Source organism: Morus notabilis, unplaced genomic scaffold (genome assembly GCF_000414095.1).
Source record: "Morus notabilis unplaced genomic scaffold, ASM41409v2 Scaffold936, whole genome shotgun sequence".
NCBI lineage: Eukaryota > Viridiplantae > Streptophyta > Magnoliopsida > Rosales > Moraceae > Morus > Morus notabilis.
In genome coordinates, this window is record NW_010367904.1 from 143,351 (window position 1) to 168,615 (window position 25,265).

At 34.3% G+C, this 25,265-nt stretch overlaps 5 protein-coding genes across 5 annotated transcripts; 1 reads left to right on the plus strand and 4 right to left on the minus strand.

Annotated features, from left to right (window-relative positions):
* Positions 1 to 504: 504 nt before the first annotated feature.
* Positions 505 to 3,259, minus strand: LOC112094567 (sm-like protein LSM1B). Its single transcript, XM_024175780.1, has 5 exons — positions 2,707 to 3,259; positions 1,940 to 2,008; positions 1,739 to 1,854; positions 1,589 to 1,651; positions 505 to 807 (listed from the first exon to the last, which is right to left on the minus strand). Exons 1-5 carry the CDS (start codon positions 2,765 to 2,767, stop codon positions 730 to 732), a joined length of 387 nt encoding a protein of 128 aa, XP_024031548.1. The 5' UTR covers positions 2,768 to 3,259; the 3' UTR covers positions 505 to 729.
* Positions 3,260 to 4,621: 1,362 nt separating this feature from the next.
* On the minus strand, positions 4,622 to 7,257 carry LOC112094565. The gene is made up of 6 exons (XM_024175775.1): positions 7,252 to 7,257; positions 6,851 to 6,926; positions 5,698 to 6,266; positions 5,025 to 5,241; positions 4,793 to 4,859; positions 4,622 to 4,703 (listed from the first exon to the last, which is right to left on the minus strand). The coding sequence occupies exons 1-5, from the start codon at positions 7,255 to 7,257 to the stop codon at positions 4,840 to 4,842; spliced, it is 888 nt and encodes a 295-aa protein (XP_024031543.1). The 3' UTR covers positions 4,622 to 4,703; positions 4,793 to 4,839.
* A 4,321-nt stretch (positions 7,258 to 11,578) lies between these two features.
* LOC21391541 (probable nucleoside diphosphate kinase 5) lies at positions 11,579 to 13,911 on the minus strand. Its single transcript, XM_024175784.1, has 6 exons — positions 13,718 to 13,911; positions 13,534 to 13,622; positions 13,156 to 13,380; positions 12,655 to 12,762; positions 12,441 to 12,550; positions 11,579 to 12,073 (listed from the first exon to the last, which is right to left on the minus strand). Exons 2-6 carry the CDS (start codon positions 13,608 to 13,610, stop codon positions 12,042 to 12,044), a joined length of 552 nt encoding a protein of 183 aa, XP_024031552.1. The 5' UTR covers positions 13,611 to 13,622; positions 13,718 to 13,911; the 3' UTR covers positions 11,579 to 12,041.
* A 3,278-nt stretch (positions 13,912 to 17,189) lies between these two features.
* Positions 17,190 to 17,834, plus strand: LOC21391542 (F-box protein PP2-B11). The gene is made up of 2 exons (XM_024175776.1): positions 17,190 to 17,203; positions 17,399 to 17,834. The coding sequence occupies exons 1-2, from the start codon at positions 17,190 to 17,192 to the stop codon at positions 17,832 to 17,834; spliced, it is 450 nt and encodes a 149-aa protein (XP_024031544.1).
* Positions 17,835 to 20,743: 2,909 nt separating this feature from the next.
* Positions 20,744 to 24,928, minus strand: LOC21391543. Its single transcript, XM_024175782.1, has 13 exons — positions 24,407 to 24,928; positions 23,958 to 24,110; positions 23,640 to 23,852; positions 23,468 to 23,557; positions 23,264 to 23,380; positions 22,870 to 23,139; positions 22,562 to 22,718; positions 22,292 to 22,369; positions 22,048 to 22,148; positions 21,772 to 21,942; positions 21,581 to 21,655; positions 21,385 to 21,492; positions 20,744 to 21,252 (listed from the first exon to the last, which is right to left on the minus strand). Exons 1-13 carry the CDS (start codon positions 24,812 to 24,814, stop codon positions 20,920 to 20,922), a joined length of 2,274 nt encoding a protein of 757 aa, XP_024031550.1. The 5' UTR covers positions 24,815 to 24,928; the 3' UTR covers positions 20,744 to 20,919.
* Between the last annotated feature and the right edge of the window lie 337 nt (positions 24,929 to 25,265).

Below are 25,265 nucleotides of genomic sequence, written 5' to 3' on the forward strand. Positions count from 1 at the left end.
TTTTAATTTATAAATCGCGACAAGAATAGGTCCCGCGGGTACACATTTTTCTCCAACTGAAGATTTGATTTGCCGCGACTTCCTAAATCATGTTGATTGTTGAAGTAGGTTCATAATGCCAACAAAAAATGAATGTTTGGTCTGTCTCTTTCTGCTCGCTTGAAGCCGCGAGATAAGGAAAATTGAATCAAAGATCACCATATAAAATTTGTCTAATTACATAGACCACACACACTGCCAAATAAAAATTTGTACTTATAATTACTAAAGTGAAAAGTCCATTCATTACCATATACCATCTAAGATCTACTTTTGAAAAAAGTCCCAAATTATGCAGTAGTGGTGCTTTAACCAGCTGGTAGTTGTTGGGAATAACTTTTGTTGGGCTGAAAATTCAAACCTCACATTCTTAAGACTATTGACTATTTGATTAACTAAAAACGTTTCTAAACAAGACCCAAATTCAGAAGAGCTGAAAGCGAAAAGGTTCATGACTCTAGACTAGACACCCTTTAAGACTCTATTCATTCAGTTCAGACAAATATTACACGAAGAAATTTGAAGAATGGTTCAGCATTAAACTTCTAGTTTAAGAAGTATCCGACTTCTAACAAAAGTAAACTTCCTACCAAAGCAGAGAAGAAGATGAAGAAGATGAAAAAAGGAATTACAGCCGCTATAATATTTGCGGACAAACATGCGAACTACTCGGGAGTGTAGAAACCCTCGTCAATCCAAATCAAGGAACTCCATCCTTTTTCTCATGGTGCCTTTGAGATCAGTGGCCTCCCTTTCAGCTTTCTGTGCCTGCATAATCACAACATGAACATTACTAAAAGAATCTAATCAGATGTTACTAAACAATGCCAAGCAACATGCTCTGGGATATGGGGACACGTATTCATACGAAACAATAAGCCCCCTCATATCATGTTATTTTGTTTTTTCCCTTTCTTTGCAACTTACTCGAATTCTCCTTATCTCTCCCACCTAAAATAATTCCTGATGATTCGACTTTTCTTATGTGTAGACAACTAAACAATGAAAATGACCTACGGGAGGAGGATATCCATGGACAAGACGAAGTACAACCCCATACAGTATTTAGTGTTTTGAATTGGTTGGTCACGAAATCACATGGGCAATTCACAACAAACACATGAAAACCAGAATTTAAAGCCCTGGGGTATCCCGCAGTCATAAGTTTTGTTAGGAAGCTTCAGACTTCTGAAAGTCCTGTAGTTAAATTGGCATAACTTACAATAAGGGGGAAAAAAGTATCTATTGACAAGCTGCCTCAAGAATCTTCTAATCTTCTATAGTTTTATTGCAACTCCAGAGAAAGTGGGGGAAAAAGAAAAAAGGAAAAAAATTCAACTTTAATAGAGTATAAAGTTAAGTTTTTCGTAAAACGTCTAGATGAAGATTTTTACCGATTCGTCAAATCAAACCATAATAACCAGTTCAGTAACTTGAACACATTGATCCACGAGCAAGATTCAACATATGATGAAGGAGAGGTAAACAAACTAATGTAAGAAATGCTCAATATCAACATGATTGTCATGAAAGAATGTCAAATGATTACCCTTTTAATTTCTGCAGCTGAAACACGAGTCATGTGTGGGGGAAGTTCCTCCCTCTCCAAGTCCTACGAGGTCATATTAAAAATCATAATTAGGAGAATACAATGATGCATACTACTTACTGTATAAAGCATAATAGTTACAGACTATACCAGTTCGCCAATTAAAACGACATTCTCTCCACGGATAACATATAGACCTAAAGGGATGTCACAGTAAAGTTCACCAACAATAACTCTCTCGCATGCACCCTCAAGAACAGCATTTGCTACATTTGAGAAACAGAAATTTCTTCAGTTAGTTGTAACATCTTAACGTTTGAAATCCAATTCGTTAGATGAAAATGCTATTACCAAATTGATCAAATGATCGGAGTATCCCCAAAAGCTTCCGACCATCTCGAAGCAGCACAAGAAGTTTCTCTGCAACATAAAAAAATTTAGAACATGGCGTAAGAACGAATTGCTTCATCCAAGATTCAACCTTACTAGGCAACAGATTGCTCCAGTTGAAATCTTTTTTCAGTGGTGCATTGCTCATTAGAAGAGGAGAAATAATTGAAATAAAAATACCAACTTTTTGTCAAAACATTCAATAAATTTCATTTATTACAAAGTAATTTGTATTCCATAAGAAAATAACATTCATAAATATCCCAAACCAATCGATGGCTGAGAAAAATACAACTACATAGGACGCAAAGGAAAAAAAAAAAAAAGGAACCAGAGAAGACAATGAGAGAAATTTTGGTAATGGATCCATGGCTTTGACATTCTTATAATAATGTTGATACGTATATATAGATCCACACTGAAGCACAGTTGAAAATAGTTGAAAATTTTCCTCAGTTCGTCGAAAAATTAAACTCACTCAAATAACTGTAGACCCCAGAAAAGCTTTGACAATTAACAAGTCACAGTTCAAAATTAAATACAAATAAGGGGAAACGACAGTTGACAGAACAGACAACAACAAACCTAGATGGCCTAAAGCGTGTCAGGGAAAAAAAAACACCACAATTCAATAGAAAACAAAAGTTAATAACCATAAAAGTGGAAGCTTTACCAAAATCCATTATAAAAAAAAACCAAAGGAGATATAGAGAAGACAAAGCGCTTACTGTCGAGATAGCTAGCAAGAGAAGTAGAAAGATAGATATCTTCCGGTCCTGCCCAAGACATTGGTGTCAACGATTTCAGACGTTTTCGGTACCTCAAAAACAACCGAAAATTTCACTAGAAACCAAACCAATGGCATTGGCAGCTCAGATTTCTCTCTGATGCCAAACCCAAACCTCTTCGCAATTCACCAGAGAGAAGTAATCAAATCCAAACACCCCTAATTTGATTCCACCGAGAAGAAAATCGGAAAAAGTCCGAACCTTTATAAAGTATCAAAGAAAACCCTAGCTTTTCAGATCCGAAAACCCCCAATAATTTAAGAAATTGAAGATCCTCTTCCGGATTGAGGAGATTAGGAGGAGTTTTGAAAAAGCACTCAGATCCAATCGCCTTGGAAGAGATTCAGGAGGGGAATTCGAACTAGAAAGTGAGAAAGAGACGAAGAAGAGAAAGCCAAAGGAATGTTAAATATTGAGGGAAAATAATTTCTAGGGTTTCGATTTTGAGATGGTGGAATTAAAAGAAGATATAGAAGGATTTCTTTCGGTTGTTGTTGGCTGCTCCATTGGTTGCCATTTGATTGGCGATTGATTTTATTTTTTAATTTTTAAATGGATGCTTTGGGTATTTCCACTCCGTAAAACAAAAAGAGCACTTTTGTGCATAAATTATTTCAAAATTATTTACGGCGGTAAAATATTTCCTTTTTTCAAAAAGGGAATCTTCCCTTATTTTAAAAAGAGAATATTATTGTCGCTCGAGCCAAAAACGACATGATTTTTGACGTTTATAAACTCCTCCAATCGTTAATAGAAGTTAGAATAATGTCGTTCACTCCAGCTGCAGAAGACGACCTGTTGATTATCGAAACGACATGTCGTTTCAAAGTCAAAATTTTCATTCTAAAACGACATAAATTACTGGTCGTTTAAATAAGTCAATTTTGTTGTCTATGAATAAAGATAAAACTTTGGGCATTAATATCACTCATGGGTGAAAAGAAAATATCTCTTTTTTTTATTTTTTTTATTTCCCTTTCAAACTTTCTTCCGATCATTCGATTTAATTTTTTTTAGAAGTGGCAATTAACAAATTTCGAGTTTGACTTTCAATGCTTCATTAAAATCAACTTTGATTTGATAAATTGCAATTAGATTGGTACGCGGATTCAAATTAAAGTGATTCTATGATTTTAAAATTATAATCATTATTTATAATTTTAAAATTATAATCATGATTCATGATTTTAGGTTCAAATTATAATTCAGAATCAAAGGTTTAAATTACCTTAAATTAAGAGGAGTAGTGATTTTAAAATCATGATTTGAGCTAGTTTAAAATATCACATCAGATTCTAAATCATAATTCAGAATCATCAAAACTAAACACTGATTCTGAATTATAATTTAAAATCACTGTAAATAAACATTAATTCTAAATTAGGATTTAAAATTATGATTTTAAATCTATCTACTAAACGGACCTTAAAATTGTAATGAACATGCTAGCTAAGGAGAAACAAGTTGTTCTCTGTACTCTCGTAAGATAAGCAATAGCCTATATCTTTGCAATGGCAGGTCTATCTAATATTATTTACCTCAAAATATCTTACAAGAAGATGGCATTTCGGCCAGAAAAAAAAAAAAAAAAAAAAAACCAAGAAAGAAAGAAAGAAAGAAAACAAAGAAAGAAAGAAAAATGGTAGAAAACCATATAAATATGTGTAGCTCGACCACGGCCAGCAGAACAATAACATGAATTGCAGTACTGTGACTGTGTTCACAGATGCAAACCATGAAAAAAAAGGGGGATTTGATCATCCACCGTCTGCCAAAACAGTACTCACGAGCTGATGATTTTTTTTATCCTCACAGAAAGCCACCATTGATGAATTTATTGAAGCTCTTTTGACCCCATAATTTCAAAACATTTAAATAATAGCAGACTTCAGGTCAATTCCAAGTGTAACTAAATAACAAGGCATAGACTTTTGAATCTGCATAAAAAAAGTGTCAACTAGATATCAATTAATGGATAATTTCAATATTAGATGAAGGCTTAAAAACATTTGGGGGTTAATTTTACCTTGTAATAAGAATGCTACAGTTGCTATTAGAAGGAAGAAAGAAGACTCAAATCTCCAGAACAATATCTGCAATCAAACGCAGAAGCAATGAATGTCAGCTTTTGTCTCTTTTTATATACAGAAATAAGTTAAGCCAAGAATATTATACATAATGTGCAAATTCCAAGTATATACTGTAACTTTCTACTGAACCAAAAAAAAAAAAAAAAAAAAGTATATATTGAAACTTACATTCAGAATCTGTCTTGACCCATTTACCCCCATCATCAGTTTTTTGATCATGCGTCGTCTCATCTTGATCATTTTTCTTCTTTAACTCATTATATGCCGTCTTATCTTGGTCATTTTTCTTCTTCGTCATTGGGTTGTCCTCTAGGTATTTCTTCACGGATGATGCCCGGTAAGAATTTTGATGGGACATCTTCTTGTGAAGCATTGTTCTCAAAAGCTGCACACCAATAATATAAATAAGCCACATTGCATGTGTATATAGGCTCGTTTATTTCGTTAATTTGAGTTTAGAATTTAAATTTTGTTACTAAACGTATTTTATTTTATTATTCAAAGTTTAAAATTAGAGTTTGAACTCTAAACTTGATGATAAAATCAAATGTGAAATATTTACGATTAAAATATATCTTTAATCACTAGCACTAAACAATATTCTAGAAGCATCAAATTTTTGTGAGATTCTTTTTATATTTGCATATTGTATTGAGATAAACTAACATAAGAAATAGAAGAGAAATAGAAAGTTCTAGAGCAATTTGTATATAAAAAAAAGGGCCTCTATGACCGAAAGTGCAAAATCTAAGAAGATCAAGCACCGATCTTTTTTCTTTTTGAAAAAAGAAAAGAAAAAAAAAAAAAAAGAAATCATAAATTCTGAAAACATAGAATATACCTTCTCCATTCTGGACTCTTGAAGTGTATCTCTTAAACTTGGAGCAGGAGCAAACCCACTTCTACAAACAAACATCTTCTTGAGAAGAAAAGAAATGGATTTCTTCCCAATGGCTTTCTTATTTCTCTCTGCAGAAATGAGTACTTCTTTGCATTTACCAATTATGACACTGATGGTTTTATCAATATCTTCATCGTCCTTATCATCATAATTATGATCATCATGATTATCGGACTCGCTGCAGCAAAGTGCATTGCTAATCCTCCTATCGACCTCCAAGCTTGAGGGGCAATTTAGGAATCTATCCAAAGGAAGCTCTGAGATTTCCTTTTCCTTGTTTGGCTTCCGGGATAACAGCTTCGTCAACTCTTTTTGTAGTTTGCCAACTTCTTCAGGAGTGATATCTAGTACTTCCTCAGACCAAGATGGATTATTCTCCTCCTGAATATTGTTAATATTTTGGCTTTCCGTAATTTCTTTTATATCGTCGTTACCAAACGTTCCAATTGAGAACAATCCTTGTGGCCAATCACTGAATTCTTCTCGATGCTCTTGTTTTGCATAATAATCTACACCATGAAAATTTAGATAATTAAGCTTTTTTTTTAAAAATAAAATCAAATAATGTTCAAACAATGCAAACCATATTTTACATACCCACCCACAAGTTATAAATACCACATTAATTTTTTTTTTTTTTAACCGCGGAACTTAATTGTAAGAAAATAAAATCTAATTAGCTCTTGGGATCTACCAAGCTTATAGTACTTTACAGTTTCTTTTATCATTAGTATTATATTAAAAGATCCAAACTTCGCCATGTTGACTTATCAGATCTAAACTTGGATTTGACTTATCAAATCCAAATTTGACACGTTTACTATATGGCTAATTAATTAGTTTCCTATGTTTTTTTAAGCCGAATTTTATATATACAACTCAAAACCAATAATATTAAAACTTACGAAGGAAGCATCAAATATTAATGCCATATATCCACAAATTGCATTGTAACTTTCATAAACAGAATGGTCTTGATTAATTTTGAAAAGTAATGTAATATGATTTAGATTTCGACGTGTGAAAAGCAACCAAAAAAAAAAAACCGAATAATTATATAGAATTCATAAAATAAGATCATAGTAGTGCTTACTCTTAGTCGGAACTGCATTTGATTTCCTGTTCGCTTGTTTTGATCCATTAAGCTTATTTTGCACCCAACCAAACAGCTGCTTTAACACAAGCCAAAACCATCGTTATTCATTAATAATCAAATCGATCTAGCTAATTAATTACTTTACGGCCTCGTTCACTTCACGGATTCGAGTTTTCAATTTGAGCTGAGATGTGACATTTTCTAAGAGCTTTTCACTGTAGCAGAAAAAGTTAAATGTGACATTTTCTGAGAGCTTTTTACTGTAGAAATTTAGAACTGAAAACTCGAATCGGTGAAATGAACGAGGTCACATGTATATTAAACCTTGTCAGCTAAAAGACAAATTAACAAGATACATTACATGATAATATCAATATAAAATATACTGACTTAATTACCTTCATTTTCTGAGATAGAAAGGACAAGATGATCAGAATCAGAAGAAGATTTGGCTCAGAAATTAACTTCCCAGATGGTGATCAGAAGTGATAAATGAATATGAAGGCGTTGTGAAGAAGTTATGATGATCTATAATAAGCAAAAAAAAAAAAAAAACTTATGTGGTGTTCAAAACAAAAAGCGAACGAGAGATCAATAGAGCTTTGGAAGTATAAACAAAACTATATATACGAAACTTTTATGAATTTCATGGCCAAGCTGATCGCCGTGGTATTCCCAAGTTTCTACTGGGTTCAAGTTCCCAAAAACGGCTTTTTTTTTTTTTTTTTTTGCCTCACAGCAAAACTTCTCTCCTTCCGACCTTAAACTTATATATTTGTATCTAGTCTATATTTCCTTGTGCCCCAACCTTTATTCTCTTATATAATATTGAATATTATACACACGCACATATATACGCCACTCGCAAGAAAACATTTCCTTTCATTTTTCCTTTAATGACTCTTATCTCATAAACCAATACTTTTGGTATGCATTCAATAATATTAGTCATTAATTAGGGCCTATATACTTAATAACTCATGGGTGAACGTGGAAGCCTTTGTGTCACTCTTTTACCACTATATCATATTAATTTAGAGATTACTGATCTTAAGGCAATTTTTCTAGTGGTGCTAAATCGAATGAACCTTAAATATATTTATTGTACGTACATATGTTCTGGTTGTTTGGTTGAGGGATTCATTCCCTGATTTGAATCATAGTTCACTACATTATTTTCTCTCACAAAAAATACACGTAAATCGAAAATAGTTCTAATCACATGGTTCTAATCCATGAACCAAACGTCTTGAATATATATATATATTACACACACACGTTTCACTAATTGAACACGTCGTTTCACTACTTGTGGTTCAACATCTGGTTACGTAGTTAAGTGATGTTCACTAATATGCATCCTAGTGTTTCACGTTTCAATAATATTATGCATCCTAGTATGCATATAGTCGATTTTTATATACGTGTGTTTTGCTTAACGAGGTCGAGTAATCAATTGTAGCAAAAAAGTTAAAAGATAAGAATATGTAGAGCATGTAACGTTGTACATGGGAAATTGGAAGGGATGGGCTGGCAAGTTGCAGCAAAAAGGATATGATCATATCATATGAGTGTTTAGAAGAAAGTCCGAAAAAGAGGTATGGAGTCATGACAGAGGGCGGCATAGAAATGCCATTTTCCCGTGGGAATGTCCCTTCATTTTGGGACCAGCCGACTCATATTCTTACCTGCTCCCAATTCTACGTAGCTCACAGCAAATTTCCTTTTTAGACAAGAACCTTTTCAAAAAGAAAAGGAAAGAAAAACTGTGATAACCAATATTATTGATTTTCAAAATTTTGTAGTACTTGTAACCCTAAAAACAAGGTGTAAAAACAATAAGTAAAAGATTTCTCAAACTAATTGTAGGAAAAACTTGGTATTAATTTGTTTTTGATAATTCCTTATTGGGTCTTTTAATGGTGGGTTTTCCTAATGGTAGTGTATATTTCTTTGGGTATATATCTAAATATCACATTGCATTTAAGTCATATAAAAAATGAAAGTATGTAAATTTGATGTGATTTAATAAAGTCATATCACAGTGTGGTGTTTCTTTTCTTACTCTACCCAAGATCTCTTACTCTTCATTAAACTATTTAGATATTGGATCTACATTAAAATTTTGACAGGGTGTAAAAAATTAATGTGTACCCTACCTGATAGATTGATAGTGCATAATTCTAAATCGTTAGACATTCATCGACTTTTGTTAGATTTATAATTGATTCTCATCACACAATTCTAATTGCACAATATCAATAAATATTTTTTTGACAACACATTTTTCTTGTTTAATTTACTGAGAAAGGTCTTTTCCTCTTTCCACTAGAGGAATTATGCATTTATAAGTAGTAGTAAAGAAAGAGTTTGTCAAAGTTCATTACGTTTAAAACCGCCACAGAAAATCCTTGAAATTAAGACACGAGATGAAGAATACCCTTCAGCAAAATCTCTTGTCGAAATTTGGGCAGAATAGATCTCTCTCAACAATATAAACAGTACTTGTTTAACTACAGATCCCCCATATCAAGGAAGGCTTAAAAGACAATAAGAAAAATACTTAAAATATTATCGATGTTAAGCATCAACACTAATAAAAAATGAGCTTCATCTATCAATCTCATTATTATGAGACTCATATTTTATTAATGAATAATACTAAACACCACCGGTATCTAATAACATTACTCTGAGAATAATGTTATTCACTCAAAGCTATTTTTTCGCTAGAAGGGTTTTACTTTTCAAAGCTCTTATTAGTTCTCTTCCTAGCATCTTCCCGTAATTGTACTGTACATGCAAATTTCTAGCTAGAAACCTGAACTAAAAAAATCACCACACAGGATCCAGCCACGTCAGCTTAGAGTGGGCCACCACACTGCAATTGTGATTAGATTCTAACATTTGGCTACGTGTCACGACAAAGCAAGCCCCATCATGTAATGTCGGACCAACACGTGTACCAAAGAAGTCGGGTTGACTTTAATCTATGGATGCCACTTTCCAAACACCCCCCAATTTGACTATGATTCTATCGACTATGAACTTTACCATATATGAAAACGCCTCTTTTTGTTTCTACATAATTCTCGTCTTTTGTAGTAGCTCAAGTCAAGTGTCAATTATTCTAATCTAATTGTTGTTTTCAATTCCTTCTTTTCAGAAGATGTTTAGATTACACTAATAAAAACACAGTTTTCTTGGCTGAGTGTTGTGTTCTGTCACTCTCATATTGCAGGATACCAACTAAAATAACAGGTTTAGTACATTAACTAGAAAGCCAATTAGTTTGGCTAATCCAAATCACTTTTTGATTTGTGGACACAAATCCCACAAGGATCGCTTAAACAACTGACATGTGAGATTGTGCACTCTCTTAAACACAGTGCGTTAAGAAAAATCATGAATCAATACTCTCAAAGCTAAACCGTGTTTAAGAGCTTAAACAAAGCAACGTGTCCTTAAATCACACCACAAAGTAATGATATGGACAAAAAAAAAAAAATTAAACTCTATGATTTAAGTTGCAATCGATGTGCAGTTAACATTTAATTCTGAACAAGGAATAAGTTTGGCTGTGTATAGAGAGCAGAATTAATAGGTTGAGTATTCAAAAATTATTTAAAATACTCGAAAAAAATGGCTAAGTAAACTCTAAATTGAGTAGTTCAATTAGTTTAAACTATCTAAATAGTTTAAATTAATGATCGATCAAAAATCAATTCAAACTGTACTCACCATTTCAATTTAGGTTGAACTGGTACAAATACAACTAGTAAACTCGTGAGCATATAATTAGTGATATGACTGATAATCCCATGAAAAATATCTAAGAATGTACCGTCACTGAGCTCGTCATCATATTTTATTTGCCTTAAAGAGTTCAAATAAGGAACTCAAAATTTACTTCTTCCTCGAGATTTGCCACCCAAAGGGTAAAAGGATCACCTCCACCAAGATACAGCCTTTTAGTGAAAAAAGAAAAAGAAAGCCATGTGGGGTTATTGCATCTACTAGTGTCTAGAATTTAGGAATCCGGGCGAAATATAGTAAGTGGGACCTAGGCTTTCTAATTTTGGAATGTTTTGCAGTTTCCATTATCTTCTAGAAAGGTGTTGCCCTCATTGTTTGACTAGCTCTTCTTTCATTGGATCTTCACTTAAATTAATTACATATTACTACTTCTTGCATTTAAGATTAAGCAAATGTTTCGTCTTCATGAAGCTCCTAAAGACCCAAGAAATCAAGATAATATTATCTTTGTTGCATCAAAGTAATAAAATGTGGCCTTTTGTCTCTCAAAACCAAAGAGAAATCCTTCATTGTTGGCCGCTAATTAGGACCTTGTTTGTGTTCTATCCATGTCCATTTCTAACGTTTTTGGTAAAAGGGAAATCCTCTATAGAGTCTAGTCAAGCAAAGCTGTAATCTCACTATATGTTGCAGCTGGGTTATGATGCTCTATGCAATCTGTATATAAATTACAGTTTTTTGTACATGTTTTCAATATGACTTGCTTATTTCTCCGCTAGTCTTTGCTCCAACCAAACTGAGAACAACATGGGTCATGGGTACTAAATTGTTTAGTTTATGTTTCCAATATCCAGTCATGTTCCATATGTATTTACTTCCAACAGTTTTGAATATTAAATTGGTTCCTGCAAGATATAGGATCATAAAGTAAATATATGCTAAAGCTTTGCAGAGACAAGATGCTTTTCAATTGAATATTTATAAGAACCTTTCTTTTACTGCAGATTTGCTTCTCTTTTTTTCTTTCTTTTTTTTTTTCCAATTAGCCTCAAGTGAGAGAGAAACAAAACTCGTTCTCAGCATTTGAGAGTGTACATCAGAAAGAATAATAGAACAGACACACTGGTATCTCAAATGCAACTGTTAAACACCAACAATTTTTCATCTAGTGCAGAGTTGTTACTTAGGGGTGAGATGGAACTTTTCGGCGTCTCTTAGGTGGCAACATTCACAATCGCGTATTCAGGAAATTAACAAGATGTGTCGTGTGACACTTGACATAATATATGTTTTAAGCAATTGATCAGTGAGCAAGTCACCAACTGGCAGAAGTGTACAAGAAAACATTCAAACAATCGATGGCCGAACCAACTGGCTGAAGTATTCTAGAAAACTTTAAACTTAGAAGACAGTCCCCAACTTTGCTGGCCAGTTACAGTTCGTCATGTTCCATAACGCTGCTTCCTGTGAAAAGAAAAAAGAAATGCGATTGTTAGGAGGGACACGCCACCTACTTTCTGCATAACAAATAATAAATTTGATGTGCAGGAGCGTATCGATCATATTTGCATGTTATATTATCAAGTAATAAGGCTTCGTTCCACGAGGCATTAATGATCACAAAAAATAAGGCAAACAAGCAAACACACTTAATCTAATGCATACTTTTTTAGAAAAAGAGTGTTTCTTGTACAAATGCATGCATTGCACTCTAGTGAGCCTTATAAATTCAGATCTCATCAATGCAGATGGCACTCCAGGTCTATTCACAGTCCAAAAGTCGGCAAATTCACATTTACCCCAATTTTTATACACGAGAAAAGGATTTTACCTGCAGACATCTCTTTGAAGAAAAACGAGACCTCTCTTTGAGCCGATTGAGGAGAATCCGAACCATGCACACAGTTCTTTTCGGAATCAATTCCACACATTGCTCTTAGGCTGAAAATATAAGAGAAATCATGATTGGAAAGTCTCATTAACAATTTAGAAAACATATGAAGCGATACAAAGAATACAAAGAATCTGTAAGGGTATTAGATAACCTGTGAGGATGAGTGATCTTTGCCTTCCTCGAATCAGTTGGCCCAATCAAAGCACGCCAATCGGCGACCGCGTTTTCCTTCTCCAAAACCATAACCAACACCGGCCCACTGACAAAAGTAGTTTCAGCAGCATGAGAGGATCACTAGGAACCGCGGTAACAATGTTGAAGGTTATGAGATGACTAAATTTCATTCTTCTAGTAAAAACATATAAGCAAATTCATTTAAAAAAAAAAAAAAAAAAAAGACAGTATTAATCCAGATAGTGAAAGCTCTGAACTACAATGAAGCTAAATTATAAAGTAAACAACCAAATTAACAAGGCTGTAACAAGCTTGTGAGTTCCTATAACAAAAGATCAATGGCTGAATTGATCGAACGATTTTCGATAATCATTTTTCATTGGCTCAAAGATCTCTATCACTTCTATCAAAATGCAACAAAAGCATACAACAAAAATGGAGCTTTAGAACGTCCACAAACATGAGTTTCAATGGGTACCTTGTCATGTATGTGATAAGACTGTGAAAGAAGCTCTTTAGAGAATGCTCAACATAAAAGGTTCTAACGCCGTCCTCATCAAGTTGAAGGGTCATTTCCTTACAAATAGCGAAACCCGAATCCAATATCACATTCTTTATCTCATCAGTGTAGTTATTAAACAATCCATCTGGTTTTATTATCGCTAACGTTTGCTCTTTTCCTGTGCTCGTGTTGCTTTCACACCTGAATTTCTTGGAGGATTTATTTAAGAAAGCAAAAAATTAACACTTCTTCAAAAACTAAAAAAAAAAAAAACGGAAAATTGAAAATTCTCACAAAAATTAAAAATATCAGCAGCTTGAAAATAACAAAAAATTATTAAAAATGGGTGCTTACCTGCAAGAAAAATAAACAGAGACCAGAAGGAAAAAAGACAAGAACTTTGAGCGATGGGGAACCGAGAAGATTGGCATCTGGACGGCGAACTGCAGAAAAAATTGAAAAACAAAAACAAAAACAAAAATTAGGCTTTTTTTAATTACAATCGGCTTCGAAAATTAAGGATCGGAAAGATGCGAACTTTTGATTAATGCTTTTGCAAATTGAGATTATGAATGGAGAAAAACTGAAGGAATGAAATTTAGGATTTTGTTTAAGCTATTATTAGAAACACAGAGGTCAAAGGGTGGGCGGGAGCAGGGAAAGAAGAAACGAGCAGAGCGAGAAAATGTTGTGGAGGAAGACGACGCTCCGAGTCCAACGACCGCTGAACTGAAACGCACAGAGACACGCGCCTAATAGAAACGACATACAATACGGCTATGTCGTTACGACATACAATAATTCTGCCTTTTTAGTCGTTTGAATTCTTACATTATTCTTTGTACGCTCAGTGTCGTTTAGTAACCGTAATGGTTGAAAGTTTTGTGTCGTTTATCGTTTTCCTTGTTATATCGTCATTTGTCGTCTCTTGTTTACGGTTTTTTTTTTTTTTTTTTTTTTAATGTCGTTCAATCCCTTTTCTTTGACTGTTTGGCGTTTGAATTCTTTTATTTTTGGAGGAAATTCTTTTAAACCAAATTACATAACACGCCACTGAAATTCAATATCTTTAGATTTATGCCATTGCATTTTAATATATTTTATACTACTCTATAGAGGTAAAAATTTGGACCGGCTTGATCTGGCCCCGACCCTTAAGAGTGGAGGGTTTGCTCAGCCTAACCTTAAAGCTCGAAAGTCCTAGGGCCAGCCCGAATAAGGTTTTAGGCTTGGAACATCAGCCTAACCCGGCCTGAGAGCTTGGGCCTAACCCGGACCAACAGTCGCCAGTGGCGGACTTTATGCCATCCTGTTTAGACCAGCCCAAACTTACAGTGTAGATGGATTAGTTATTATTTACTGAAAAAGTGTCTTATCTAAAAAAATAAAAAAAGCGGGACTTTTATATGGAGAGGACCTGAGAACCCAGGCCTCACCTAATGATAGCTTTGTTTTTACCATTTTGTCCTCATTCAGTAAATCCAATAAGATGAGATAAGTTAAGCTTGTTGTTCCTTTGGCATTGCTAATTAACGACACTAAGAGCCCGTTTAGTTCACTGATACGAGTTGATATGTGACTTTATGTGAGAGTTTTTTCTGTAACAAAAAAGTTAGATGTGACTGTTTTTGAGAGCTTTTTACTATAGCAAAACTCAAATTCTAAACACAAATCGGTGAAATGAACGGGGTCTAAGCATACCAATCAAAACCATTTGAAAAAAGTTAACGCCACATCAGAAGTTAGAATCTACAACGATAGGTCGATCTGACAGACAATTATATCCCGATTTTGAGATTAGGTGCTCCATTGGTCATAAAATATATTAATGGGACATGTGCATCCACTAAAAAAATTTAAAAATAAATATGTATTAATATAAATGAAAAATGCTAGCATTATTTTTTTTGTCGCTTTTTTTCACTTTCTGTGTTCATTGTTTAACACGTGGACTACACTAATATAATATATTATTATTTAAACAGAAAATAAGATAATGAACTCTATGTGTCAAACAGTAAATATAGAAAGTGACATAGAGAATAACGGAAAGAGTGATGCTAGCATTTTTAACATAAGATATCAAATTTTATGTCGTACCTATCTAAATATTCTCCTCTTCAATTTTTACCTTTTATAATTCTGTATTTTTCATTTCTCTTTTTTGACTTGTTTACCCTTACAAGTTTCTACGAACACCAACACACGCATGACGTGAAATTTAGGAGAAAATTTTTTCTTTCCACACAGTCTATAATTCGGCCACTATATGCTTAGGAGAGCAAAAATTGTGTGCTCTAATTTTTTGCAATCTCCTATTTATAGAGTTCATACTCCTAGAAGAAGTCTAATCTTTATCTCCAAGATAAAACTTGATAATTATCTCCCACTTCTAATTTGATTTTGAAACAAAATCCACTTTTCCTTATCCATATGTTGGCCGGCCACCACTACTGCAGGTAAAAAATAGGACAAATTCTGCATTTATCTTGCAATCCAATTTTGACTCAAATTCAAATTCCAATTTAAGTTAAACTTAAATCAATTTGAATTTCAAATTGGACAACTTATCAAATAAGTCAATTGGATAACTTAGAGAGCAAGCAACTGAATTCTAAAAGGATTCACACTGTGTTGTGCGTTCACACCATGAGAACATCTTCACATGTGTGTTTCAAAATTCAAATTTAAATTTAAATAATCTTTAATTTATAATTAATTATCAATTAATTATCATTGAGTGTTTTATTTTAGAATTCTAAAATTTTCATTTTGCCCTTAGTATCTTGTAGAATTACAAGGACGGTGCAGTGACTCATTGACCTATAATTCTGAGCTCCAATAAAATTAATAATTAATTAAACTCTTTAATTAACTAATTAATTCTATTAATTCCAAAAGTTACTCTACTATAAACTTGGAATTGCATTCTCGTAATTATAGATATAAATTACTTCTAAACTTTGAAGTGTCCATTTGATATAGTCATTACATATAGATCAATCATCCATAAATAGTTAATAATTAGAGTTAAGTGAAATCCGTTAACCTCTCTAATTATATCTTTATCTTTCAGTACCATTGATTCTCTAATGGACAGTGATTCATAAAAAAATTCATGAATCGGAGCTCCTACTGCTCTAAGTATCAAATCAACTCTTAAGAGAATTATTTATTTACTTATTTCTCAAAAAGGAATGGATTTCATCTCATATAATAACATTCTCGGCTACTTACTTCATCATGTCTTTAAAATAAAAAAATAGGATTCATGATCTAAAACATATAAGGAATGGACAACCCCAATTTTAAGGTAATTTTCTTTTCTCGAACACAATTAAACAAAAAAAATGTTTATATAATTGTTATTTTTTTCTTTCTAATCCAAATATATATATATATATAGATGTTTATATATATATTTGTAATTGATATTTATGTTGTGCACTGATTTTTAATTAGGTAATTGCAAAGTTAGATCAATCGCGTGGTAAAATATCATCTATTATGCAATCTAGCAACTTATCGTTGTTTACAATCTTTCCTAGAAACCTTGCCTGTAGATTAAGTCCGCCACAGCCGAACGTCAGGTTTGTAGTCCAATCTCTGTGGTATTAATAACGCAATCATGAAACAATCCTTAAAAGATTCCATATAACAAAGAATTTTAATTTATGAATCTCTCCTTACATACAGAAACGAAAATGACCAATAACAAAGAAGAACTAGCTATTTTCTTGCTAAAAATAAAAAAACAATTGTAACTCTGAAGTAGTAAAATTTTCTTTCTAGAGGCAGTTTTCCAATTTTCTATTTGTTGTATGTCCTTCCTCTTGCCAAACTGTGACTTTGACAGATTTGAAGTCTACGTTTAAAAAAACAATTAGGGATATTATTGTGGTCAATATATGAGATTTGGTATACAATTTGGCCTCCTAGTACTACTTGTATATATTTGATACGAAGATAGTACTTTTCCTACGAAGTTTGTAGTTTAGAAAAAAACAAAAATGAATGATGGAAGGTAGCGAAAGCCTCTGAATTGGATTTTCTTCTTAAAAGCTATATATGAACAAATTTTTTAGTCGAGAGTTGACATTTTGAAATTGAAACTAGTAGAGTAAATTTTCAGACCATATTTTGCTTGTTAGTTTAGAAGTCTTTGAAATGGACTGATAGCTCATCAACATTTTCTCGTTATTTTTGAGAAAAATTGCAGATTCAAGGGCATGAGCCAGGAGCTAAAACTGCGTCGATCATCCTTGCGTTTTCATGGAAAATTGAATACACGTCACATACTGTCGCCAAACACGACATATTCGGTATACTTAATTTTCGATTTCTATGATCGGCACGCCCTTTATGGTTTTATAGAGGTATCTCTCAAGTTTTCCTCTCAAACTGACAAAATCCTTAGCGAGTCCAAATTTCAAACTAATTTGGAAAGAGCTTGGGAATATGAGGGTGGCGGTCGCGATGACGATGACAGTGGCAAAACGATCGTTACTAAGGGGGAAGATGGATTTAGAGAGCTTAAGCTTGGAGAGTTCTACGATGGTGGAAATGATGGTGGTGTTTTTGAGATGAGTTTGAAGCAAGACGAGATTGTGGTTTTATTTTTATCCTTCCTTGGTATTGAGTTTCGACCTAAATAAGTGCTTATATTTTTATCCTTGGTGTGTTAAAGAGTTTTGAGCTTAAGAAGCGGCCAAGTTAAAGTCAATTAGAGGACTTTCAAGTTTATGCATGGAACTAGTTAATTTTATTGCAAAAAAAATTTGTGAATTATTCAACATGCATTAACCATCTAGAACACGTGTACTAATGAGGATGAATTAGATTAAGATTTTTGAATTTAATTTATATATTTATCTTTTAGGATAATATTTTATCTTTACTTTAATTTTAAATTAAGATTATGTTTATTTGTAGGATTATTTTTGAATTAGTTAAGTTTATCTTCTAGATGTTTATAAGTATATTAGTGATTGTATTTTGTGACGATTAATGAATAGGATTAATTTCAATAATAGCACTCATGAATAAATTATTATTAATTTTAGCACCACTTTTGTATACTTTCACAATTAGTATTGCCATGTCAGCAGTGAGGTCAAATAACTTCTATGCCACTTAGATTAAAATTATCATTTAAAAGCACCTCAAAGAAACTCTCAACTCTCTCGCGCTCATTCATTCTCTCTACACCCCATTTTCAACTCTCTCTCTCTCTCTATCAAAATTATCATTTAAAAGCACCTCAAAGAAACTCTCAACTCTCTCACGCCCAAAGCACCTCAAAGAAACTCTCAACTCTCTCACGCCCATTCTCTCTCTCTCTACACCCCATTTTTAGCTCTCTCTCTCTCTATCAAGTTTGGCCTCTCTCTCTACTCGGTCTCTCTCTTCCCTGCGCCCTCATTCCCTCGTCGTCAATAATATGAGTCAAAATGGCCGGTCATAGTATTATGACCGTAAGGTAGTCATAGTGATATGACCGTCCGGTCATAATATTATGACTGAAATGACTCATAGTGTTATGACTAACACTCTATAACTGCCTTATGACCAGCCATTATACAGTGTTATGACTGGTCATTTTTAATGACTCGATGACGACTAGGAGTAATTGCATGTTGATTAACAGTTATTGTTTTTGAAATTATTTAGGAATTGCTATTGGATTGAACGTCTTCATCAAGTACAATGGATATTGAGACCGTGCTTCGAGATACGTCGGTTGTGAAATGAAGGGGATATTGGTCCCCACCAACACAACTTATATTGGTCTTATAGATTTGGTGAGAAATGTTCTTGAGATTCGGCCACAAGGAAAAAGTTTATCCTTAAGATATGTTGTTGAAGACGGGAAAACTCTTGTGAAGATATCGTCTGACTATGATGTTACATTCTACAACATCTCTTCCTTCAAAGCATTTCTTTTCTTTTAAGATGACAAAAAATTAAAAAAAACAATAAATACAAAAAAAAACAAGAAAAGTAAACAAAGTTGTTAACCAAAATACTATGACTGGCACACTAAGAGTCTGACCATTGAGCGGTCATAATACTATGACTGACGATCATAATTCTATGACCGCCCATCATGCAGGCTAGCTCATAGTGTTATGACTGATGACCGGTCATAAGACAGTCACATAGTGCGGTCACAGTACTATGACCGACGGTCATAATTCTATGACCGCAGGCTTATCAGTCAAGCAGTCACACTATGAGCCTGCATGCTTGATGGTCGGTTATAGAATTATGACCATCAGTCATAGTGCTATGACCGCACGCTGTGCTGTCTTATGATCGGTCATAATACAATTACCGACTGGTCATAATGATATGACCGGCCATCAGACAGAGTCACATACCAAATAAGGAGCACAATGACAATAAAAAATTTAAAATAACTGACCTTATCTGCTTTTATCTCCTCCTCCAAAGCCTTTCTTTTCTTCTAAGATGACAAAAAATGGTAAAAAAAACAATAAATAACTAAGAAAAAAAATAAATAAACAAGAAAAGCCAACAAAGTTTTCACCTTTGTCTCAGAATCCGCCATTGACCTCGTCTGTTTCGTGGTTGATTTCTCCGTCGAAAAATGTTACGAGGGTGAGGTTTCCTCGGTTCGTGCTTCTGGGTTAGGCGTTGATTTCTCCGGCGAAGGTTTGTGGGTTCTCATCACGTGATTTTGGGTTTGTGGGTTCTCACTACGTGGGTGCTCGCTATCGTGGGTTCTCGCTGTCGTGAGTTTGTCGGTGCTCAAGGTGGTAGACGGTGGTGGTCGTTGGAGTTTCTTGGTCTCTGTGCACACCCGCGTTCGTTCTCCTCCTCTCTCTACTTTGAATATTTGAATTATAAAAGGCTTCATAATATATATTCAAGGTTTTAAAATTGAAATGTGACACAATTGTCATTTTAACTCAAGTAAAAATAACATGGTCTCACTTTTGCTGACATGACAATGTTAATTGTGAAAGTATACAAAAGTGGTGCTAAAATTAATAATAATTTATTCAGAAGTGCTATTATTAAAATTAACCCTTAATGAATATTGAGTTTTAATTTTTATCCCCTTTTGAATTCTTCTCCATCTATTCCTAACCCTCTGATTCTATTTCTCCCTTGATTCTATCTAAATTCTTCCTCTATTCTTTAATTTTCCCTTCCTCATCTTTTTCAAATAAAAAATCAAACTAGAACCAATAACTTAAATATATATATATATATACATTTTTTTTTTTTGAAAAACCCTAAAAATATGTAACATTTTTTGTTTTGTAATTACTATGAGTTCGTTTGGTATGAGGGTTCAAACCATAGTGATTCTAATTTTGATTTTGAAACCAAAACCATAATTCATAATTTTAAGTCCAAATCATAGTTCTGAAACCAGAATCAGGAGTTTGAACCACCCAAAATCAAGGGAGTGGTTTTAGAATCAGGGGTGATTCATGGTTTAAAACATCACATCAGGATTCAAACCTTGAATCAGAACCATCCTAATCAAACACTGATTCTGGGTGAGTCAAATCAAAACTACTTTTTACTTTTTGTAAACAAACACTGATTCTGAACCAGAATCATAATTCCGGATTCAGAATCATTACACCAAACAACACCTATGTTGTTTACATTGTAGTACACATTGCAACGACAGCCACGTGTATATACAAAACACACAGATTCTTGCGTCTTTACTCTCAGGTCACCTGTATAGCCTAATTACATTCAGGAGCACAACTCATAACAGCAATTCAGGCACTCACAGCAAGCAAGGCCAGCGCAGATTTGTGCCAACAGAATTGCGCACCGATCGTTCATGTACGAACAAGTTTGTATGAAACACATGCAACAGAAGCGGTTGAGCAAATGGCTGCAGCAGTTTGAAGCTGCCTTAACCAAGAAGTTCGCTGGCTCAGACGCCTTTAATTCTTCGATTATCGACAGCTTATTTGCAGCCGTTGCAGCCAAGTCCCCGAAGCCCATTCCCAGGCTTCCGAGGAACAAGATCTTCTCTTTGCTCGATTCGGACTTCTTCCACAGCTTAAGTTTGTTGTCGGCCTATTGAAATCAAAAAATTGTAGGTGACATGAGCTGTTATGTGAGAATATTGTTTTTTCTTGAATAAGAAAATGCGTTGCTTCATAAGAAAATTGCGGAGCCAAAATTTGTTTTATACAAAATGCATTATACCTCTTGCGCTGGAACTGAATCTGGTAATATCTTTCCCTTATCAGAATTCACTAGAATCATGAGAGTGTATTCAGATGGTACCCCTGTTTGTTTGCTCATCTTAGCAACCTATAATTAGCCCGATTCGGAATATTAGAGTTAGAACATTGTCATACAAGAATGATTCATTTCAAAATGAATTTCCAAAGCAGCTAACCTTCTCTTCCAACTCTTTACTTCCCGTTAACCATGCATGCGATGTCAGCATATCGATCTGCCTCCTTGCAAGCACCTGCTTAATGCTCATCATAGAAATGAACAAGTTTCTTTTTAAACAACTTGTGATGTAATTTTGCACCATTTTACATTGCAAATGTAAAATCTACCCCTAAAGTTTTTGAACATTACCCTATTGAGCGGAAAATCCTTTGCCTTTTGCACTTTCAAGTCTATGGTGAAGTTACTCATGTCAGGCAAGGTACCACTAAGTTTAACAGCGTTTGGAAAGTTCCTGTCATATCTGCCTGACATAATCAATGGAGTTTGAGATGAAAGATCCGGAATATTAGATGGAAATAGCTGCAAGAGGGAAAACAAGAGATGCGCTCTCTAAGTCAATTACGGTCGCGAAAATCATAGATCATAGTTCAAATAGATAGATTTCATACATGAGGGCCAGCATACCTCAAGTGAATCAAGGTGTTCCAAAGTGTCCACAGTTATATTGGCAAGAATGACTGATGAAGCATTAGTGTATAATCTTTGCATTTTAGAGTCAATTGAAACTGAAAAAAAAAAGAAGATGCGTATGAGATGGAGTTCAGATGGTCAAAAGGAAATTATTCTAATTTAAAATTTGTTTAGTTTATTGGCATTATTTTGGAAGCAATATGAAATAAAGTAATGTAAAAGGAGGAAAAACACTAACCTGAATCGTATGCAGCATCATAATAGCCCTTCCCAATTTGAGCTAGCATTTGAAGGAAATAGTGGTTGCAATATGAACCTGGAATTTTTTTTTTTTTTTTGGCGATATAAATTAAACCACAGTTTTAAAGGGAACGAGCAGACAGAAAGATGGCTAAATTTCCCATGCTGATATGGCAACACAAGAATTTAGAGAGTTGAATAAATGTGTACTATGTAATTGAGATTCTTGCAAGGACAGGAGAAGATTAGTTCAGATTTTTGGGACTACCTATGCCAAATGTACATATGCGAGGACTGATGTATTCGGCGTTTGCGAGATAACGTTTCACAACACTGCAAATCTCTCTTTCATCTTCAACGGATCCATCAGTAACGAGGAAAATGAATGGAATTGAGTTCGTAGTTTTTGCCAGCAACTTGATTGCCTAAACCAAAACAAATCATTACTAACATCAGCAAACATTGCACCAACTAACCAGCCAAAACCATGATTAGATAAGTAATTTGTTTAATTAGACAGAGAATAATTAGAATAAATTGAACGATCAGTAAGAACTGCGTAAAGATTAAACGTACTTGTTCTAGGGGAAGCAAGATATTAGTACCACCGTTAGCAATAAGATTAATGCCAACCCATTCTGTAGCTTTTAGGATTGCTTCCTGTGTTGCCATCTCCATCGAAGATGAGAATAAGCGAACCTCTCCACTGAAAGCTATAATGTTGAAAGAATCTCGAGGGTGGAGGTTAGAAAGCGACGCTAGGAGAGCATTCTTCACGCTCTCGAGAGTGTTTCCTCGCATGCTTCCACTCGTATCGATAACAAATACCACTGCCTTCGCAAACACCTATAAAAATCACAGAATACAGATTCATTTAAAAAATGGCTAAAAGGGCTTTTGCTTAAACACCAGAAAGAAAAATTATAGAGAAAAAAGAGAGAGAATCTCTAACATAGTAATGGCTACGAACCTTCCTATGCTGGTTGTTCGCGGGGAATAGATACAAGCAAAACATCTCCCTCTCATCGAAATCACGAAGAGACGGAGATTGCAAGAGCACACCACCAAATATGTCACCTGACGAAACCTGTAAAACAGTAGCAAAACAGGATTAACTTTCATTAGCCAGCACGATTCTGTTAGTAATAAAAGAGCCAATCATTCAAAGTCTTACAGTATAAACAAAGCTGAAGTCTGAAGTCGACCACACAGCTACCTCTGCTTCGTATGAGGAACTTACTTTATTTCCTTGACGCCTTAAGTTCTGCAACCGTACAATAAACATTTCATAAACTTTTAATATTTTCCAAAAGCTGAAGGAAAACTCGTGACAATGGTTTTATTACCTTAAGAGGATGGCTTGTACTTCTGCATACAACTTCTGTGGCAGCCCCGGGGTTAATATTCAACAAAATCTTTTCTTTTTTAGAAATTTTCTTCCCAACAGGATTCACATATGCAGGAAAACTAAAAGGTACCCGGAGACAGAATTGGTCAATATTATACAATATTTTCTGAGACCAACTGGCTTTAATTGAAAGAAAGGAGCCTCCTTCAATCTGCAAAGTAGGTATACTAAATTTGTTATATTATCATTAACTATTGACAACTTATAAAGAAAAAAAATTGAATTGCTAATTACGAAGCTCTAGGTAATAAGTAACCTGTGGAATTTTTAAGGTGTATATTTGGCATTTTAGAAGGCCTCCATCTTGGGCTTTCGCCATACTTTCCACACTTTCAATCTCTTCTTTCTTGATCAATTGACTACGATATGATCTTCCGGTAACTTCAACCTCAACACCTAGAAGTGAACCCTGTTAGAACATCATGTTTTCTTGAGAACTTAAAAATGGAAAATAACCAATCATGAATATTTGTGGAAACGAATTCTAGTTGAGAAAAAAAAAAAAATAAAAAATAAAAACCAATCTTTAGCAAGTAAACAAAAACACAAACCAATCACTTCCAAGTTTCAACCCCAATAATTTAATAATAAAAAATAAAAACCAATCTTTAGCGAGTAAACAAAAACACAAACCAATCACTTCCAAGTTTCAACCCCAATAATTGATAACAAAAAGTCAACTGTTCCAATATACCACAATCTTACCTTCTCTCCTATGGGGAGGGCGACACGACAGTCGCAGCGCTTGGCGGCCATGATGCAATGCACTCGCCACGTGGCGCTCACTCCGACGAACGCTGTGTCGAGATAAGCGTCGACCTCCATGGCCACCTCGTGCATTTGCAGCGGTACCAGCGCCGGTGGCTCGCACCGGCCGTGGACGTACGGCTGGTAGCTCGGCACGTCGGGGTTGTCGACGATCGCCGGCTCCGGTACCACCGCGTAGGCCATCGGCGCCGTCGGTAGATACTCCTCCGAGGGCGACCTCGTCATCGCCTGAGGCTCAACCGCCTCCGCCGCCGACAGCGACGGCCGGAGGTCCTTGCCGTAGTATATCCGCTTCGAGAGCTGTACGCCGTAGTCTACGCAGCTGGAGAACTCCGCCGCAGCCATGAGAAGAGAGCGAGAGAGAGGAGAGAGAGAGAGATTGGGAGTGAATTTGAGAGGATTTTGTGAAGAAAGGTGGTGACTGGTGAATGGTGATGATTGTTGTCAATTAGTTATCAATTATCAGTGCCATTTTTAATAACCAAAGCTCTTTTTTTATATTTTTTTATATTTGAAAGGTTGTTGAAGTTGAAGAGAGTGAAAAAGGTCATATTCTATTGTCTAATAAATTTAAAAAAACACAACTTGAATTTTAATTTTATTTAAATTTATATTTTTTTTTAGTTTTAATTTTATTTAATTTTATATTTTTACAGTAAAAAATTTTTAAAAAATATCACATATAATTTTTTTTATTACAGTAAAAAATTCTCTAAAAATGTCAAATCTCAACTCGAATTGGAAACTCAAATCCGTAAAGTGAACGAGGCCGACTTAGCTTTATTTAAATTATAAC

Excerpts from the sequence above, each read along its gene's own strand:
- LOC112094567 (XM_024175780.1), bottom strand. The coding sequence starts at position 2,767 with ATGTCTTGGGCAGGACCGGAAGATATCTATCTTTCTACTTCTCTTGCT. Across the intron at positions 1,652-1,738 it reads TCGTTTTAATTGGCGAACTG|GACTTGGAGAGGGAGGAACT; the intron begins GTATAGTCTGTA and ends ATGACCTCGTAG. Across the intron at positions 808-1,588 it reads CAGCTGCAGAAATTAAAAGG|GCACAGAAAGCTGAAAGGGA; the intron begins GTAATCATTTGA and ends GTGATTATGCAG.
- LOC112094565 (XM_024175775.1), bottom strand. Across the intron at positions 6,267-6,850 it reads AAATGCAGTTCCGACTAAGA|ATTATTATGCAAAACAAGAG; the intron begins GTAAGCACTACT and ends TTCATGGTGTAG. Across the intron at positions 4,860-5,024 it reads GGTCAAGACAGATTCTGAAT|ATATTGTTCTGGAGATTTGA; the intron begins GTAAGTTTCAAT and ends GTTTGATTGCAG.
- LOC21391541 (XM_024175784.1), bottom strand. The coding sequence starts at position 13,610 with ATGCCAATCTTCTCGGTTCCCCATCGCTCAAAGTTCTTGTCTTTTTTC. Across the intron at positions 12,763-13,155 it reads CTTATCACATACATGACAAG|TGGGCCGGTGTTGGTTATGG; the intron begins GTACCCATTGAA and ends TACTTTTGTCAG. Across the intron at positions 12,074-12,440 it reads CTTCAAAGAGATGTCTGCAG|GAAGCAGCGTTATGGAACAT; the intron begins GTAAAATCCTTT and ends TTCTTTTCACAG.
- LOC21391543 (XM_024175782.1), bottom strand. The coding sequence starts at position 24,814 with ATGGCTGCGGCGGAGTTCTCCAGCTGCGTAGACTACGGCGTACAGCTC. Across the intron at positions 23,558-23,639 it reads GTACAAGCCATCCTCTTAAG|AACTTAAGGCGTCAAGGAAA; the intron begins GTAATAAAACCA and ends GTACGGTTGCAG. Across the intron at positions 21,493-21,580 it reads GTAAAGAGTTGGAAGAGAAG|GTTGCTAAGATGAGCAAACA; the intron begins GTTAGCTGCTTT and ends GGCTAATTATAG.